The 21,023-nt window shown below is 38.3% G+C and overlaps 1 protein-coding gene across 1 annotated transcript in view; it reads right to left on the reverse strand.

Moving 5' to 3' along the window:
• The window catches only part of usp43b (ubiquitin specific peptidase 43b), a 95,331-nt gene that overhangs the window by 18,558 nt on the left and 55,750 nt on the right, over window positions 1-21,023 (reverse strand). Inside the window, exons 5-8 of the mRNA XM_024272834.2 lie at window positions 15,679-15,814; window positions 13,154-13,298; window positions 6,451-6,613; window positions 611-722 (exon numbers count right to left, since the gene is read on the reverse strand). Of these exons, the coding sequence (XP_024128602.1) occupies window positions 611-722; window positions 6,451-6,613; window positions 13,154-13,298; window positions 15,679-15,814 (556 nt within the window). The remainder of the gene's footprint in view (window positions 1-610; window positions 723-6,450; window positions 6,614-13,153; window positions 13,299-15,678; window positions 15,815-21,023) is intronic.

Raw genomic sequence — 21,023 nt, forward strand, 5'->3', positions numbered from 1 at the left:
GGCTCCAAAAGCCACGCCCCATCAGAGGAGATTTTAGAAACAGAGGCTTCAGATCAACATGAAAAATGACTTTTTAAGATGAAAAACTTCATAATCATAATTAAAACACTATTGGGAAAGTTTTTTTTAATTAAAAAAATGGTCATAGGGGGACTTTAAAGAGGTCGAATCAAGTAAGTTAACCAATCAGACGAGACCTAATTCAAGGGTGGGTGGGTCATCGCCTGAAACACAAAATTACAAAATACATAAACTTTTAAAATAAAGTTTTCTCTACAAAGGCTTAAAACTGAGTTTTTTGGGGACAAATGTATTTGCCAAAAATAACTGAGTTTAATTTCTGATTTTCAGTTTGTCTTGTTCATGTAAAGATGCTCTTTTTCTGCCAGTTAAGTTGTTTATTTTCATTTTTTTTAATATACTAATCAGAAAATGAAAATAAAGCAGACTCCTTTGGGACCCTGAATACAGTCGACTTAAACCTCTGCAGTGCTGACACATCAGGGAACGTGCCGACGCTCCTGCACCTGTGCTGTTTTTTTGCTTGAAGGAGAAGCAAGAACATCAGAAGAAAATAAAATTTTAATCATCATCAAATAATGATCAGTACCTGCGCCTGCGCTCCATTAATCATCAGGTAATACAGCTTGCTGAGGATGCTTTGCTGCAGCTGTTCCCAGGAAATAGACCGGTCCTCCCTCATTAGAAACGGAGGTCCAAACCTGCAACAAGAAGGAACAGCTTTGCATTAAGGCCCATTCGGATTCCTGCAGGTTTTAAACCCAAAGCTCTAAAGCGTTTTCTCCCCAACTAATGTCAGTGGAGTTCCTGCTCAGGATTATGATAATTACAGAGTTGTTGTGGCTGGGGAGCAAAATAAGAACAGAGGGCAGAGGAAGGACTGGAGTAAGACCTGAAATTATCATTAATTAAACTGCAGACTATGAGGCAGCAGGATAAAAGCTCTACACTGTGACTTTGGAAGTTCATTTTTCTCTTTTTTGTATTTACTTTTTAGATTAATTTCCCTTTTATGAGAAATATTGGAAATTATGCTGTAACATTTTCAATCAGTTTGTATCAAGGAACCACAATTATTGTTGACTTTAAAAATAAATCACCACACTGAACATTTGGGCTTTTTTAAAATGAGTTAGATAGGAGAATGTTTCATTTAAAAAAGTTAATCTGAAAGTGCACGCAGAGCGAGAAAGAACTGCATGCCTCCAATGTCATTTTCTTGGCACAGTCCGGTCCTCCAGCTGTCATCTGATGAAAGCAAGATATGTGGGTGGATTGAGCAATGAGAGAGGCGTTTGAAGGACGAACCAAGACATCAGCACTCACAGGGGGGATCAGAGTCCTTTCTCCTGCTCTCACCTCTATCGATCTCTCTGGACTTTGTCAGGGAAACGGGGGTCTGATGGATCTCTACATCTCACCAGATGTTAGAGTCCTTGGCTGTTTGACTTGGAACTAATCTTACCGAGTCCCAACACACATTAAAATGTGTTTTTTTAAAGGTAACAGGAGTAACATGGTTCTCTCCATCATAGGAAGGGTCTTACTTTGAAATACATGAGCAGATGCTTTTGCTGATCTGAATGATTTGAAAGAGGAACCATTCTTTTTAAGCTCATCGAGTTTTGAAATACTTCTTTTAAAATGAAACCATTTACGAACTCATCATTATTTGAAAGGCTTATACTTATATAGGCCTTCACTATCTTCTTAGAAGGCCCAAAGTGCTTTACAGTCATTGTCCCATTCACACACTGATGCCAAACACAGCTCCAACCTAGAACCATCAACCAGCAGCAAAGTGGGGTTCACTAAAGAAACCTAGCAACCAAACCTGCAATCATCCAATCAGAGGTCGACCACTCTACCTCTGCGACATGGCCATCCCTGTTCCTGGAAATGTAGATGACATGACGCCATGAAATTCAATAAAACACAGTTCAGAGCTAGCATCTATAGCGTGTTATGCCACGGTCAGGGTGAATGCTCGATTCTGATTGGCTGCAGGGTGTCCATTAAAAAGTGATAATGGACATCTAAAAGAGGAGTTCCGGTCACAAAGCCCTAATGTTCTATATTATTGCACTGGCCTAACTGAACTGATACTTTTCTTGACTTATCATGGTCTTTAGTATACCACTTTTCTTCACAGATGCAGTGTAAGTTTAGTGTGGGCTCTGTAGCCATGACACAATAGCTTATGTTTGATATCAAATAGTTCATTTTTTGTAAAAAAAAAAAAAAAAAAAGGGAATTTAAACCTAAAAGATAACAAAATGAACATACTACGAATTGAGACCTTGTTTTTTTTTATTTGTAAGTGATCATGGTATAAGCAGGATAATGCCCCTCAAAGTGAGCATTATCAGTAATTAAAGGACTTCACAAAAGCAGCCGTCCTCCGCTTTGCGTTTGACAGTTCAGGCTTCCACATAATCCGTCAATTTCTGATAATGCACACCTTTTCAGGCATTATCCCTTAATTATACCATGGTCTGGGTGAAAGCTCAATTCTGATTGGCTACAGGGTGTTAATTAAAAAGTAATAATGCACACCAAATATAGGAGTTCTGGTTACACAGCCTCGATGTTCAATATTATTGTGATGGCCTAAACACCATTTGGTTGCTGAGGCAACAGACACTTGGAACATGGTAGATAGGCAGCTATACCATTTAATCCCAATAATCAACAATAGAAAAGATCTCTGACCTTCAAGTATCTATGATTGACATGCCAGAATCACTATCAAATTTACGATAAAAGGCAATGCTGCCTCTAATTTTAAATAGTTGTCTGTATTTATGTCCTGCTCTATACAGAATAAAAACATGATAACAATTTAAGAAAATAATTTTGGCTCAGTGGGCTGGGTGTAGGACTGCCACGCAGGGAGCCTGGGTTCAATTCCCAGGGCATGCATTGGGCTTAATCCAGTGGAGTCCTTGGGCAAGACTTTCGCTGCCGGAGTGGGTTCCCCTGTGCCTTCCAAATACAGGGTTGTGTCAGGAAGGGTATCCGATGTGAAAACTCTGCCAAACCATCAGTGCAAAGCAATGAAAGCTGTTTTGCTGTGGCAGTCCTGATGGGATAACCCAACAGGTGAACAACAACAATTATATCATTTTGGAAAAAAACCTTGAAATAAAAAAGGAAAGAATTTCTAAAGGATCAACAACTTGATGTTATTGTTGACTCTGCATCGTTCATCAAAATAAACTCAAACGTGTAAAGACCTTAATTTGCTTTCAGTGCTTGTTGGGAGAAAATATTGTCTAGTATTAATACATATTTACAGCAAACGTGGTCCAAGTCCATCCAACAGATCTTGTTTTGACATGGATGACATTCTGAGCCCTGATGTCACAACTGTGACATAAGGCTGGTGCTTGGTACAGCAGCACACAGCAGGATCAGCAGTGTGAACAGGAGGCATTTATAATCATACACTATGCTTCTTAGAATGAGATTTAATGTCGCCAGAAGTCTGCTGAAAAAGAGGGTGCAGTGTTTGTGCTTGCAACCTGAAAATTATTTTGTGCATGATGATACTAAACAAAGGTTTAATTCTTTAATTTAATTATTTTATCTACTTTTATCATTAAGCAAAACTGTATAGAAACAAATAAGTCATGATAAATTTTAACAGGATTTGTAATATACATAAACCTACTATTTCCCTGTAATTACTAACCCACAACATCCTGTTCCAGAGTTTTAATCCAACCTGGAGGTTCCAATTATTCTAATCATCAGTGGAAGCTGGCCTTGGTAGGGAGAAACATATCACTGATAATCATGTTAAAAAGTCCAACTTCAAACCAAAGTTCATTTGAATGGGGATTTTTTAAATCAGCTGTTTGGGTTTTGCTGAAGCTCAAATTTGTGCTTGATCTAGGGCCTGCTTAGGGACTAGGGACTCTTTCCTCTGTCCTGCTGCTTCATTACTCTTTTTCAAAACATTGAGATGACAGGAATAAACTCCAGTAAATATGGCCACTCCACTCCAGGCATCATTTTAGCTGTTTAGAATGACTCGAGTGTTCATCAATACAGTCAATATGTGTCTGTGAATCTCCACAAAGTCATGTTGAGGGCAAATGCAAACTATTCTGAAGATAGATGCAACTGAGCTTGTTTTTGTTCTGACTGTCTACAGTCAACCAATTAAATAGCCAGCAAGGACCCAGACCCTATCATATGTGATGCACACCTCTATCTCATTAGCATGATCCAAACTTTCCTTAAAAACACATTTTATAAAACTTTGTCCATCTTTTCTGCCCTGTAGTTCATCGTCATGCCACTAGGGGCAGTAGAAGGGATTTTCCTGCTCATTTCAAAATGGCTGCCTCCATGAAATCTCAAAAATACTCTTGGCGGGAAAAGTTTGGCTAATTTTCAAAACTTTATAATGGGCATAACTCATGTAATGTTATTCATTATTCGAAGTGACTACTTCCTGTCCTGACAGAATGCAAAATATATTCATAATCAATCATTAATAATTTGTTTAGACCATTTAAAAATGTTTGGATCAAATTTGAAACAGTAAGACAATAAGATGCTTTTTTTCCTTAAAACTCGTGAAAATGTTTGCGTCCAAAAATAACAGCAGATCTAACATCCAAATTAAACACATTAAAAAAGACATATTACAGTTTCCTTTTATTTTCAAGATATGTTTTTAATAGTCTACCTTAATTTCATAAGAGGATAAAAGAATGGTGAATGATGGGTCTGGGAAACACAACCCTCTCTAACGTAATTTCAGCTGGAGGCTGTGGAATTATCTCTCCCAAAGCAAATAAAGTCAAGTACAGAGGTAATAAAGCTGAAAAGTTTGATGTACAAGGAACTGAACCCCTTTACAATCCAAGTTTCTGTTGGGGGACCTTCTGCTGCAGAACTTTGCTGTTCTGAAGAAAAAAAAAGTTTCATCTATTAGAATTAAAAGTTGCTTTTACTTTTATTTTTTTTTATTTTGAAAATGTTTACATCTAAAAAAGACCTAGCAAACTCTTAAAGAACAGACATTTTCCAACTTTGATCCGCTGTCAATACAACCCATGAGGTCTAGATAACCCCACCCCTACATTGATGTGTGATCTCCACATGACAAAGGTGGATAAGATTTCCAGGTTCAGGTGTATTTGGCCAATAAGGAGCTTCACTTTAGACACTCATCTTAGAGTGAAAATGTTCTTTTTCATTTTTTCTATGGGCATGCTGGCAGCAACAGCTGTGAACACTTGTACAACATGCAAATGGAACTGTAAGACACACCTTTAGATGCAGTCGCTCCTTTCTACGACCCTTTACAAGCCCGGACAACCCAAAAACTCCCTGTATGGGTGCAAGTGACTAAGAGTGTGTCCAGATTGGAAAATTCTATTGGTCTAGACCTAGCCCGCCTAATTTGGTCAGAACTGAGTCCTGAAACTTGTGTTTAATCTGTATTCTGACTACCATCAACCAAACATTTCTAAACTAAAGCTTGTAGACAAAAAACACGCAACTGAATATCTCTTCAGAATCTATACAAGACTTGTTGATGTGTTGTATAATTCCAGTAAAACTCAAAGAGCAATTATTAATTTTTCCTTTATGATTAATTTCCAAACGGTTGGCATTTCGGTGATTTAAAAGGGATGCCATCCATACGTCAGTACCACATCTGAGTCCCAGATTCGTCAAAGTTCGACCGGATTTAAGTTGCAACACGTGTTCAGTGGTCACGTGTTTTGCACATAGAGCCTGAAAACAGTCATGGTATCTTTAAAAACTATGCATAATTGCAAGATTTTTGAATACGGAAGGCTAAAACGCATCTTTATTTATGCCTCATTTCCACTGAGTGGAATGGCACGGTCCAGTATAGTCAAGGTGGTATTCTGAGCGTTTCCATTATAAAATAGATCAGGGGTGTCCAAAGTCAGTCCTTGAGGTTCTTTTTGGCCAAACCCACCTGATTTGGTAATCAGCAGCAGATAAGGCAGGATTTCTGGAAAACCAGCAAGACACAAGCCCGTGAAGACTGACTTTGGTCACCCCTGATGGTGTCAGCCAGACAGAACCGTGCCATTTTTTGGACCCCCGTTGGTTGTAGGTCCATTGAAAACTGGAACGGTCCAGTAAGAGTGGAGCTAATTTTGAAATTGGTCAAACGAAGAACCAAAAAGCAAGCGGAAAAAATGAGCTGTTTGATCACCTCCGTTGTTGTTGTTAGCTTCCTGCCGGATGCAATGTTACACTCCAACTTTGAGTGGAAACACTCACCTGAATTGCCTGGTCCATTCTAAACCGGACTGCCGTGCCACTCAGTGGAAACAGAAATAGACTTCTCATTGGAAGTGGCCGCTTGAACGTCTGTTAACGAGTGCTGTGTGTGTCTTAAGACGTAGGTGGAGCAGAAAGTCGGCTGGTCACCTGGTAGTCTGTTGGCCGGCTCCTGCAGCGTTGCACACCAACAGAAGAATCTTGACAGCGACTCCCTGATTGAGGAACTCAGATGACAACGTTCCAGATGGAGGTAACCTTTGACCTTCAGGACCAGTGAAGTATGGGGATGATGGCAGGCTGTGATGGTACCCTGTAGAAACAGTCAAAGGCAGTCAGAGAAAAACCAACACATTTCCTTTTTAACAACAAAACCTTCACGCTCTTCTTGAAAGAAGACGATTTTATTTGCTGAGAATATAACCACCAAACCTAACACCTCAAAAACTGGGGGAAGAGAAGAATTTAGGTATGTAAAGGGGCGAGACTGCAGCTTCTATTTGGGGAGCAGTGACTCAGTTTGGAGAACAGACGGATGCCTGCACTCTCAGCAGGAGGCATTATCTGATGCAGCTTGTTCTGCACATCCCATCCTGGTGGGGTGCCAAGCGTGCTTCGCTCGCTCCCCTCGTGTCTCTGCCGCCACAGACGAGTGTGACTGAAGAAAAAGCTGAGATTATGAGATCCATGCGATACGTGACGTCAGCAGAGGCTCATTACACGCATGACAGCATATGGGGCTCCGCGCTCAGGCTGGCTCTGCAGAGTCTCTCAGTGATAAATCACATGGTAAATCAGACTTACAGACATAGACAGGAAAGTATCGATCGGCCACAATGGCTGCGTCTTCCCCAAACTGCAACGTCTCATTAAACGCAACTGCTTACACCTGACGCACGATTCATCACCGACAAAGCAAATGCCACGGCTGCGAGTGCTTCGGCTGAGATGCAGAACAGATCAAGTGGTTTCAGTGTTTCCTATAGGTCATTTGAGAAAATGCAACCACTGTTATCTATGGATAAAAGTGAGATTTCACACTAAAGCAGACAATTTCAATAGCAGTTTGAAAGCAAAAAGGAGTAAGAGTGTAAACTGCCAAACCTTTAATGTGAAACTTCTGATTGCAGCGTCCTGACCTCAACAAGAAATCAGTATTCAAAGCTTTTCATTAACTAATGTCATTCTAATCAAGAAAGTCTTTAAACCTCTCACTCTGATTCTCTCAAACACTGATAAACATCTCTTGATTGTGAGCTTTCATGGGCGTGACTTTGGACTGTTGTGAAAAAGATTTATGAGTCGAAACAAAAACTTCCCCCTGGTGTTCGTTCATGAAGTGTCAGAGGGGATGGAAAACTTTTCACTGCTACTGTTAATGAAATATACTCTTTTAGATGACTGGTAAGATCTATCTATTATAGCTTTAAAAAAAATTTAAAAAAGTATAGTGTTATGTCCTGCTGCTGGTCCTTTTTTCCATCTAGACCTTCGGCTCACCTGGCAGGTGTTGCCAATGGGCCTTAATTGGCACCAACTGACTATTCAGGGCAGATAAGGCCACACCAAGGAGGCAGAGCAGCAGGCTGGGTTTTAGTTGGTGTGGGTCTGGTTTTGTTTTCTTCACTTTTACCCTTTTTGTTTTCAGCATTCTTAGATTGCTGGGTTTTGTTATGCTAGTTTTGGGGTTGGACCTTGGTAGTCTTGATTTGTGGGCTTTGTTTATTTGTTTTCTTTCGGTAGTTTTGGTTAGACAGCCCTTAGCAGGCTCCTGCTGACTCTGACGGTTGACATGGCTGGGTCAGCAGCCTCCATGACTTATTTTATGTTTGGCCAAGGTTCCACTCCCTTTTGTTTTTTTTTTAACTAGCTAACTAATTATATTTCTCTCATTTTAGGACACAGGGTTTATTTAATAAACTGTGTACCTTTTATTTTTGATATTTGCTCACCCCTGTTCTAAACCATGACATTCTCAAGACATATAATGTTACATTCACACTGGCTTCTGTAGTAGAAGTCACCACTTTCAATGAAAAGGTTCATTTCGGGCTTTCTCGTCCAAAAACTCTCTGTTTTTAAGTCAGTTTTATGGGTTCTATGTACAAACTCACAGCCATTAAACGAGACTCTGATTTGGTATTAATGTGTATATATATTGTTCTTTTTCAATTCATGGAAGTGCCTACTGTTTGAAAATTGATCATGGAGGAGGAATTAATTAATTGCGGTTTATGCCTGGCTGGAATCATGACACCAAGTCTTTCACATATCGGACTAAAACTGTGAAAGAAAAAGCCTGGATAGAGATACATCATTCTGACATTTTGCACCAAGTCTCTTCCAACTGTGAGTACATGTGCTAGTATCAGTATGACAGTCCAGTGTGAACACCATATGATAAATGCGTGTTCAAGAACCCACACAGCGCACTCTTGAACACGCATCACATGTCTGATGTGTTCTTAGCATTAGACTTTAATATCTAGATTCCACAAGTGGATCTTAAAAAATAAAAAAAGCAACAATCAATGCATCATATTTTTTCACAATAACAGAAAATACTGTAAAATAAAGACTGGAATATATTGGAAGCATTATTTTAAACACTTTGCTAAAGGTGGATCTTCAGGCTAATAGACATTGATGCCATCCTAAACATTGTCATGATTAAAATGTAGCTGTTTTTCTGTAAACTGTGCAACACTCATTGTTAATTCCCACCACTACACCATGAGAAGTACAGACTCTTATCATCATTGGTGGTTTTGTCAGTTTACCTGTTGATCATAATCTTGTATTCCCTAAAGAACTCCAACTAATTCAAAGTCACCACAGGACTCCTGTGAACTCGTCATTCCATCACACTCTCAGGCTTTTTCCACTCTCAAACAGACAGAGCCACACCAAACACGGCCAGACAACATGAAAGCTCATAATTAAACACCTCTAAGTCTGAGGGGATCTGCTCCTCACACGGCAACAGCTCCACCCCCACAATCTAATAACCTGTTTGCACAGCGGTGTTATGGGAACTGGGAGAAGTCAAACAATGCTCATTTTGACTTTCAAACTATCTCAAATGTACAATTCGAAGTTGAAAGTTAACAGGAAATCAAAAATCTTTGACGGGCTGATAACAAATAAGAGACGATTAAAGCAAACTTCCACCTTTGTGTGTACTCTTCTTGAGTAATCTATTACCCAGGAGTTTTTTAAATTCTAACATTTTCATTCAAAGATGCACTAAAGCCTGACTGGATTCATGTCATTTATAACGAGTCATGATTTGGTCAATAAGGCTGGACTGGAAACAAACACACACAGTCAGACCATCTTACCGTGAGCCGAGTGCAAAACAGCCCTGCTACACAACCTCATCAAAGAATCACTGAACTAGAATCGCGTGTGGGCAACGGAAACATAATGTCTTCACCAAATGAGATTTTAATCACTGATTAAGTTGGTGGATGTAAGAAGGCAGTTTATCCTTTAGAAGAAAATTAGCTTCATCGATGCTAAAGGCTTGATCCTTTACAGACTCAGTTCATTTTTGTGTTTTGTTGTCTTTTGGTATCCATGAAGGTGAGACCTCTTTCTTCCTTTAAAATGATGACAACGGACAACAGACCACATCACTGCATTTGTCTCAGTAGAGGGAGTTTTGCGAGACTTAGTGGATTAATTAAGGTAAAACTATACAATCAAATATTACTACTAATCCCACGTGACAATAGGAAACTGGTGAAAAGTATGGAAGAATGTAGATGTAGAAATGTGAAAGTATTTGGAGATTGTAACAGGATTTAGAGCTGTGATTCCTCCAGATGTTGTGGAACTTATATGGATGAGAAGGAAGTCAATATACTGATCATGTGTGCAAATGTCTTATTTTTTTACTGCACAATACATCTGTATTTTACTGAACAATACAGTATAGCCTAAAAACGAACTTCTTCAATAAACAAAATGCCTAATTAGTATCCCATATAGAGCAAATGAGTAGAAGAACCCAGTTAAGATGGAAAAATCGATATATTTCCACTTGTATAAATCACCACGTACTTGGTAATGTTGGTGAAGGTCAAGAGGAATCATATGTAGAGTAACTAGTAACAAAATAGTTGTCTCCATGCTTTGGAGGAAACATTCTCATGAAATATCCCAATGAATCAGGTTATCATGGGTTATTATAGTCTTGAAGAACTATTTGTTTAAGTTAAAGCAACTACTTTTCCACTCCATTGCCCCAGCGACTGTTTGGGTCCTTTCCTCCAAAAGGTCACCTGTATTCCTCGTCTGTTCCTGAATCAGAGATGCAGTATTGAGGAGTCACTTGATGGTCACAAATCCAGCTGGTGGAGAGTTCATTTTCACAACGATGTACAGAGACATGAATCGGTTAGAGATGTCTCTATCAGAATTGAATCCAAAGCAGAGATTGTCTACCTCTAACGTCCTTAACAAGAACCCTTAGACACCAGAGCTTTAGCTCCAGTGTTTACATTCTTTTGATTTTCCTAACTTCAACCATTGATGAACATAATTCACTGGTGATATCTCTGGTGGTTGAACTACTCCAAGGGAAACACGCTGGTCTGGTTATATTAACCTACAGTCCTCTTCCATTCTGTGCCGTAAACTTCATGGGTAGTCTTTCCTGTTTTGCTCTTAGAAATGAGACCTGATGGGTTCCATCGACTCACACTTTCTGTCAGGGTTAGAGTTATGGAGTGAGCAAGAGGCTGTGTATCTGTTGAGGGTTGCAGAGTGAGGGCAAACTAGAGATCGAGTTCTGTTCCTTCTCATCAAGTTGGTCAGCAGGTCTGGCTTTCCACTCTTGACTTGCCTCATCCGGTAGACTCCATTCCTTTTATCCAAAGTGATACATCTTTCTGTTTATGTCTTTCCTGACCTTTATGTGTCCATCCCATACTTGACATCTCACGTGTCAAGCTTGCCTTGAACCAGATAGTTTGGATCCACTCTCAAGCCTCTACCATCCATCCAGCTCACTGATGAGGGTCCTCACCCTCCTTGAAAAGTATTGGTTCAGTTGGGAAGTCCTGGGCTCCTGTTGCTTCACTTTGGATCATGGTCTCATTGACTGGTTTCTTTGGGACTCTGGCTGGTCGTCTGGTGCCAATTCATGATGAAGAGTATTTTCGTTTTCAGTGTCTGTTCCACTACTCAACTTGTTTTGGCCATGTTTCCAGTTCCATTTTATACTTAGCCCAGCATCTTTGTCCTCATTGGAGCATAGTAGCAATTGCCCAACTTCCATCAACTTTTTAAGAGTCTTCAGTTCTTGCTTGCTCAGGAGTTCCACTTTTTCTTTTCTGCTTTGGAACCATCTTAAAGGGGCCATACCATGAAAATTCTACTTTTTGAGGTTTTAAATGCATTTTACTGTTCATTCCTCAATATAAAGAACCCCAAAGCGTTATTTCGATCTGTTCATGCATTTAAGAGTAATCCTCTAACAACCTGCACTATCTGCAGCAGCATCCCCTCCCAAACCCATGAAAACGAGTGGGTGGTATTGTGCTGACATCAGCACGAGGCACCAGGAAGAGTCTGCTCTGCCAGTCTAACGTCAACACTCAATTTCTCCACTGAGCCAGTGGTGATCAGCAGTAAACTTTAATTTTAGATGCATAATACCGTATCTTCCAGTTGTGTCCTATCTTCAATAAATTCCAGCTCAAAGAGGTGTTTGTTACTTTAGACGTGGGGCTCCTTTAAGACACCCCTGTGTAGCGATGGCCGGGGCTACTAGAGGCAGATATATGGTATGTGCATCCATCTTTGAAAAAAATGTGGATACTGTTTATTTTCGTGGGAGAGATGAAGAAAGAAAGACTCTAGGATGATGTCATGAGCTTCAGGAATCGAGTCGTTTTACTTACGTGTAGGAAAAAAATAAATCATGTTTCATAAATAATTTGTTTTGAGTGTTCCAAAGGTAATATATGATCATATATATGGACATAGTTCACTCTGAAAGGCTTAAGAAAATCATGGTATGGCCTCTTTAAAGTGCTAGTCAGTCACTCACATTGGAAATGCTGCACCCCCCAGTGGTTTGTAGCTGTTATTACACTACCTGTTGACTCTCGTAGCTCCTTCCAGAGATCAACCTGATATAAACTCGATTCCTTTTCTTACTCTTAAGCCTATTATCTTTTGGCTCGTCATCAAATCCTGACGCTAAATGTCGCCGCTGCAATTCTCTCCTCCGTTTTGAGAAGGGATTTTCTGTAATCACATTTCCTGGTCTCTATCAGAACCATGAGCCTCCATGATACCTGTGCTAACACGGATGGAGGACCAGGGTGGCGGTGGATGCTTTTCTAACACTCCTACTGCAATTTCCTCTGAAGATAAAACCTGTATTCTCACTGGGAAAACATGTCACTATGAGTGACAGAACAATCTGCTGTGCACACAGAAGTGTTGGGTCTCCACCTGCTGTAGACATAGCGAGTGATTTGCCAGGGGGTCTGGGACGGGGGTGGGAAAGAAATAAGGAGATAATACCTTGAAGTACTTCTGAATACTTTTTTCTGTAACCTGAGCTGTGAAAAATGATGAAGACATAAATCTGATGGGCTCATGGGAAATCTGCACTGGGGAATGTAATCACAGAGCTCTGAGTGGAAATGTATGCTTTTAATGTGCTCCCACAGGACCACCCGAGGGGGGGCTAACCCCCCTTAAGGGTTATTTGAGTAGAAAAAAAGTTTTCTGACAAATCTGTACAAACATTTCCGTTCAAAGAGTCATGAAGCAGCAAAAACAACGCTGGACTAACACGCTCTGAATGTAAAGTTCGAGGCCTGAGTCACTCTACCTGAGATCCTGGCAGAGCCGCCTCTGATGTAGAGCGGCGGAGCCTGGAAGGCGTAGATGACATCGTTCTCCGCGATGCTCGTCAGATCATCTTCATCAAAGAAGGAGCGCTGAAATCCTGTGGAGTAAACCTCTGTCAGGATCACCTGGAGATCAACAGACAAACACAAACAGACTTACTTCCCTGACGTCGCGTCATTCTGATTCATAGCAGGAGTGAAACTTACGCCCAGAAAAATAACTTTTGTCATTATTTTATTTGTTAAAAAAGGAAAAACTTCAAAAGAAAAACTTCACAAATTAAAATCTTGTAGATTCAAATGAAACAAATGGTGGAACACAAAACTAACGGGGGTTGAGATATCCCAGGTTTTGTCTTGTCCAAACAAAGAAAGCCTAAATATTAACCCCGTCATGACTGAATTTATTTGCAATTATTTAAAAAAAGAAAATAATATTCTGTGTTTTTTCTGTTCAAGGTGCTTAATAAGTGAAGTCCGGGATTAAAGGATAGATTGCAAATCACTGAAATATGTGGTGATGGGGTTACCTTTATGTCGTCTTCTTATACTGTACATACAAAATCTTTAAGTTTTGTATTTTTACACCAAGTGAGTCCAAAAACAATTATTATGATATCCTCCAGAATAACTTTATGGAGACAGTTGTGTGGATTCAAAGAGAATTTGATCCTTTTTGAGTGAATACAGACTCGGGCTATGCTAAAATCAAGCTCTTTGACACTTTTATGGAGACATTTCAACAGAATCCCATTATTCTGAAAAAAATAAACAAGAACATCTTTGTTTTAGCTGGATATTTTCTGTTGAATTGCAGAGTCTGAACAATAAATAAATAATTTTTGCATTGAAAATTATGAATTAAACCAAATAAAGAAAAAGGCTTGATGGAATAAAAAGCAGACACAAAAACTTTATTTTACTTATTGGTATTTACTTATAGTTTTTATAACATTCAGCAGCTGAACAAACTGATAGGAGCAGAGTCTCTTACAACAGGAGTTAGATGTGTATTTTTTAGGCATTGTCTTTGTATTTGGGGCTGAAACCTCATTTTGTTTATTATTTTGTCATTTCTTTTCTATTTTGGACCAAGAATGAGATAGTAAAGAGGATGTTCAGAGGGACAGGAGGATAAAGACGGAACTCAAAGCTGACTAAATCCAATTTCTGTATAGAAATTTATTCCAGAAATCTAAAAATGTTTAACATAAAGGTGCCTCTTGGGGTGTGTCAGTATGTAGATATCATAGAGTTCTAGCTGTCAGCTAGAATAAGTAAAGATTTGAATAATAGTATTTATGTAAGAGGGAATCACATATTTACCCATCTGTGGGTAGGTAATGGTTGGATAAAAATGGTAAAGTAGCCCCTTCACGTATGTTTAGTCTGCCTCGGATAACTCGATCCATGTGGAGAACGCCTCTCCTGAACTTTGGTTCAAACCGGACAAGTGAATCTGGTCTGCTTTAGAATATCAGTCTGGAATCACTGACAAATGAACACGGTTCACTTCAGATCACGTCGTCTGTCCTTGGATCAAAGAGCGAATAAAGCCAGTAAGTGAACACATGAGAAGTCGAAATAAAAATAGTTTAAAGCAGAAATCTTAAGAAATACAAACAACAAAGAAAAAAAGGTTGGGGGGGCCAGTGGGAGGAGCCACATTTTTTTTGTGAATTTATAAATGGTTTGGAACACAGAAAAAGTGTTGAACATCAGCAATGAACCAGCAGGTGTTGTAGCTGTGCAATTATTTGGCAATCTTTTGTCAATTCAATGAAATTTGTCCTCAAGAATCTCCAAAAGTAAATGTTATTGAATACAAAAATATATATTTTAGTCTCTCTTTTAATTAAAAAACAGTTTAAGGATCTAATATAATTCCTTCCTTAATTTAACTCATCAACCTGTGTTGACTTTTGAGCTTGGGAAGGGGTAGCCATCTTGAATTCTCAAAAAAAAAAAAAAAAAAAAATCATATTTAGTACCGGCTACAAATTTAACCTACGGATGTTGATCTATCTCCTCTCAACTAATCAAGCATATTTTAGAAGTAAGTTGAGAAAAATATGTTGGATTTAGAAGTTGAAGATTCTGAAAGACATTACAGTGTGGCCAAAAAAAAGTCTGTTGCCAAAGAAATCCAGAATTTTACTTCTGCTGATTTTTCTAAAAAATATATAGATCTGTTTGTCACCCCCGCATGATGAAAAAATCAAATGGTTGCTATGAAGATAAACTAACAGAAAAAACACAATTTTGAAAAAAGTTTTTTTTTTTCATGAATTATCAAATGGACCAGGGTGGCAGGAGAAGAGGGGGGAAGTCTTTCAGCCACTCAGCCAATGAGGACGGGTCAGGAGGGGCCCAATTCTGCCCGTGGTATTAATTCTAAAGCTACTTTTCTGACACTCGGTGAATAACACACCACTCATGGCAATGTTGAAGGCATTTTTGAATTATTTTTCAAACAATATTAAAACATGATAACTTGCGTGGTTACCTGGTCCAGGGAGAGTTTCCCCTCGTCAGCCACCATCCTCCTCAGGCTGGCCACAGAGCCGAACAGAGGCACCGCCAGCCCCACCCGCAGATACCTCTGGCCTTTGCTGCTGAACACCAGCGTCACACACAGCGGCCTGCCGGCAAAAACAGAGTCAGGAGCAGCGGGAGAGATGACGGCCTCCGCTTTGATGTCCTACTGTAGACTTATTTTCAGAACAGAGAGGACAATGGAAGAGTTTCATGAATAAATCAATGCTTTTTAACATCAATAATGGATCATTAGGGCTCAGATTTGTGTGTGTGAAATAATGGAAACTCAGCTGCATTTTTAACAATGTGAAGGAGCACACGGCTCTGACCTGACACACAAGACTGAAGGGACACAGTTTAAAAAAATCAACCAATCAATAATGAATTGATTTTTAATTAGAACATGCAGAATTGATGCATCAAACCCATGGATCTAGATTCTTTTAGAGTAGTTTCTTGCATTTTTTTCAGGAACAACTTGTTTTCAGTTAGTTTTGAATTGTTTTACTGATGAAATTTCCATTTTTTGGTCAGTTTATGTTAAAGGTTATGTGACAAATAACTTTTATTTCAAATGTATTCATTGTTTATTGGTTGAAAATGAAAATAATACTATGTTTAACCTCTTCAGACTTGACGTCCACATGTGTGGACATCACAATCTGGGTTAGATTGCCACAGTCGTTAATTCTGCTTAACTGTGGTCTTGTGTGTACAGCAGGGGTCTGCAACCTGCGGCTCCAGAGCCACATGTGGCTGCCTAACCAAAACTACCTAAAGAAAACAAATAAACAAAGCCTGCAAACTAAGACTACCAACCCCAAACTAAAATAACAAAAGACAGCAGTGTAAGACAGCTGAAGATAAAGAGGGGAAAAATAGCAATAGTAAGGATTTCTTAGTTTTAATAAGCACTTATTTAATTTAGATTAATTACATGCATAATTGTATGACTGAGGTTCACATAGAATAAACTATGTTGTTTTTTACATCCCTATTGACATGAAGAACCATTGTTTGCTCATTGCTACCTCCAGAATGCCCAGAAAGCAAAACTTTAGTAAAAAGTTTGTTTTTTTTATGAGTTAAAAGCACATATTATCTTGTGCTGTACAACATTGGTTACTAGCTACCCAGAGCTGTACTGAGATTATCCTGTTTGGCACAGATTTATTTTGAAAAGAAGTTTAAAAAAGAAAAATAAATCACATTTTGACAGATGCTAGGTTCTTTTTATATTTTGTGTGCCAAAAAATAGACTTAATTAATATTTATTATTAAAAAAAGAAGGTCATGAATGCAAATCAAAATTTCTTAAAGGCTAAAGTAAGACTATGTGGCTCCTTCTAGGTTTTGATCAGTAGAAAACGAGCCCAAATGGCTCTTTTACCGGTAAAGGTTGCCGACCCCCGGGTAGAGGGTTAGATCGGATATTAGATCGGATCCGAAGAGGTTAATTAAATCTCAAACTTGTGAATTCAAATCAAATTGATTCTATTTTTTTTCCTTTCTTGGAGGTATATCCAACAGTAGATACAGGAATTGTCTGTGCATAATCCATACATGTGGCTTCTCTTTCTAACTATTCTAGAATATCTGCTTATAGACGTGTATAATCATGTATTTGTTATTTTTATTACTTTGATGACCCTGTGGTTTAATGATTTATATAACTCACCAGTAAAAGACTTTTCTTTTGAAAGTCAGTTCATGCTTTGAGTGACATAAATAAAAGACAGGCCTGCGTCTCGTGGGGTAACAGCATGCGCGTCAGCAGCACAGACAAAGGTAGAGCACACACGTGTTGAAGGTTAAAATGAAATCCCACCTGTCACTCACAGAGACAGCTCAGATCCTTCACCTCTAATCTGAAGCCACAGGTTCAGCTTTTTATGGGACTGCTTTGACAGAAAATATACGTCTTTTGTTTGAGGAAATCTAGAGGACTTTCAGGAAACATTTTGAGCAGGGGTCTGCAACCTGCAACACTTTAAGACTCATTCGGGTCGATTTCTCACTGATCTAGTAGGAACCACAACTTTTACTTTGGAAAAGTAAAACACGGATTTGTACTTTTGTTATTATTACTATTATAATAAATATATATGAACTGTTGTTTTGTTATAGTAAATAAAATATGAAGAGACAATAGCCTTTTTTAAAATTATGAAATGTTTATAACTTTAGATAAAAGTTCACGAGTTCCTTTCAAAATAAGAGATCCTGTGTCACATAGAATCATCTCAAATTAGTAAATGTAGTAGCATAGGGATAAAAAAACAATTAATTTGAGTGTTTTTGATGCTTCTCAGACAGAAATTTGTAAAACTTATTTAAAAATAAAATGAAAATAAGTGTCCCTTACCATATTTTTTTAAATCCTTAATTTGTTTCAAATTTGAAAACTCACTTTATAATCTGGTGTGCCGTAATTCCTGTTAGGCTTAATGACCTCCAGTAGATTTTCCGTGGCAAACAAAAATCTGGTAAAATATTTTAGTACTATTTGTGATCCGTCAATCGTTTGAGAAAAAAACTGACGATCAAGCTCTTATTTTGAAAGACACAGATGTGTCAGATGTTGGCTGCTTTATTTATGTGCCAGAACTTTCGGCTTAATCAAAATGGGACTTCCAAGAATTCTCATTATTTGTTAGATGACCAATATTTTATTGTGTTAGTGTGATTTCAGAGGTGTACTTCCATTTTGGACAGTTTTGCACATCATCATTTTTAGACTGAAATGTCACTTTGAGATGAACGTTTGGTCACACATATCCCTCAGATTTCTTTTTTACTTTAACACTTGTACAGACTCAGAAAAATAACCTGAAATCAGAGAAGTGCTAGTGCTGTAAATGGGATCCGGCCCAGTTCAGGCCTGCCAAGCCCTGCAGATGTCGCCCTGATGATAAACAGTGTGAGTTTAGCTAGACTCTCCTTAGTGAAGACAAGTATGAAAAAGAGAGGCTCCATCTGTTCTGTCCCTCTTGAGGAGTTCTTTTTCTCTCATGTTAAATGCAGGCTGGAAAAGGGAAGAGGTAAATCTGGCATGATGTCCAAACGCGGCTCCTCCAGTTTCCTAAATGAGAAGGGATGCTGGCTGAATCTAAGGAAATATTTCAATGAGTAGCAGCTTTGAAGGAAATGAGACTTGGAGAAGAAGTTTATCTTTAGGTCAAGATTTAGGTGCATTTAGAGAATAAAATGCATATTTATTAGATGATCTAGTTAAAAAAAGACAAAAACAAAACAACTTAACCCTTTAAAATAGTAAAAAAAAGTTTTCAGTTTCTTACAAACCAAAACAATCAAGAACCCCAGAAACTCTGTTGAGAATACATCTTTTTAAATGTTTTTGTGACCATTATGTAATCTATATATTAAATATACCTATTGAATATTAACAAATATTTAATCATTAAGGTTTTATTTGTTTAACAACTTTTAACTTCTTTTACTTTTGACAGCAGCATGTATGGGCTCAGAATAAAACCATAAAGATTCACAACCACAACTGCATGTTCACACATAAATTACATGATACCCTAAAATAAATCTGCCCAAAAAAGTTAGGTTTGCACATGTGCATAAAAGGGATCTGCATGCCTGTAAAAAGATTTTAATTTGTGAAATAATTTCCAAGTTTTTTCAAGCATTTTTTTTTTTTTTTTTGCAGATGCAAATCTGCTGCATGCGAGCTCCTCAAGTTGTGATCGGGAAATTTATTCCTGTCCACATGGGTCTTTTTGATTGGATGGCCACAAATCAAACTGTCCAATCAAAGAGCAGATGCCTTCCTGCTGTCCCGCCCTGCCGCGGAATTTAAGGTGGATTTCAGTGTTAACATGACAGAAAGGAATGTTGACATGATTGGTTGCACAGAGAAATCCTTAAAAAGCTAATTGAAAATTTGGAAAGAAAATGCGAATCTATTCAGTTGTGGTTGCAATCTTTATGGCCTTATTTTGGTTCTATACAGCACAAACAAGTTTCCTTCAAAATAAAATACACTCTTTTTTTTTTTTTTTTTTTTTAAAGATTTTTCTGCTGCAGTTTTTCTTTTTCTATCGTTATGACTTTGGTTTGCTGTCGTCCTTTTTCTCCCATCAAATATAAACATGGCAACATTGGTGTAGAATCCACTTTTTAAAATAAATACATACGTGCTTTAAGGTTATTCCAATAATAAATCACTTTTACTATTTTTCCTGAGTTTTGTTAAATGATTAAAATATCTTTTAAATGTTTAAAATGTTTTAAAATATAAAACATTTTTCTTTTCAAAGAGCCACAGTGGAGGGATGAAGTGGCCCCAGGGCCTCAGGTTGCAGACCTTTGGTTTAGGCTAAATAAAAACAAAAAAAACATTTTTAGAAACTCATTGATAGTTTTTTCTAAAGTCAGGAGTGAAAACAGTGTTTCTACACAAGCTTTTTTTCTAAGGTTTCAACAGATTTGTGCACCGTTGTGTAGAAACATGCTCCAATATTCATTTCAGCTTAGAGCACAATAAACTTATCTTAGTTTCACTTACTTAAACTACACAGGATTTATTTAGTTAAACATATGAGTAATTGTTTAACTTTATCACTTGTTTTTAAAGATAAGTGGCTCTACATCTTGCTGTCAAATGTTTCCTCTGACAGCAGAGCAACAGTTTGTGCTCCTTTTTAAGTCAAAATTCTTCTTTTGTTTTGCCAAAAGCACTTGAAGTCGCCCCCACGCAGATATTTCAGACCACCCCTGGGTTGCCACATAACACGCCAGCAGTGAAAGCAGCTCACAGGTTTCAGAGAAGTCAAAGTCTCTGCTTGGTGCAAAAAGCTGTGGCTATATGTAAAAAGGTTCACGGGTGAAGAAGGGTGGTTAGATCGATGCTGAATCTGCTATTTTTGTTTCAGAAATAAGAAAACAGGTAGGGACCGGCATCCTTTTAGACAATAACCTGTATTTTTGTAGAACTGTCTGTCTCTTTATGCTTTTGTTGCAGCTTTATTTGTCCCCTGTGTTCACCGGGCTCCTAAGATTGTAAAAGAGATGGATGGCAGAGGCGCTCAGATCACCCTTTGGTTTGTTTTGAGACACTTTTCTGTCATTTTGTTTGGCTCCCATGTGATCTCAAACTCTGACCTTTCTGAAGATGGTCACATATTGGTTTCAAAGAAGACACTCATCTGTAGCATTTATAAAAGAAAAACCTAATAGAAAATGATTAGAACACAAGAACATCGACTGCAGAGGCATAAAAGTGTTTCCTTGAGTAAAACCCCTAGTGGTAACCAGGTGTACTGCATCTAATTAATTTAGTTT

This window comes from Oryzias melastigma, linkage group LG8, assembly GCF_002922805.2.
Source record: "Oryzias melastigma strain HK-1 linkage group LG8, ASM292280v2, whole genome shotgun sequence".
Lineage (NCBI taxonomy): Eukaryota > Metazoa > Chordata > Actinopteri > Beloniformes > Adrianichthyidae > Oryzias > Oryzias melastigma.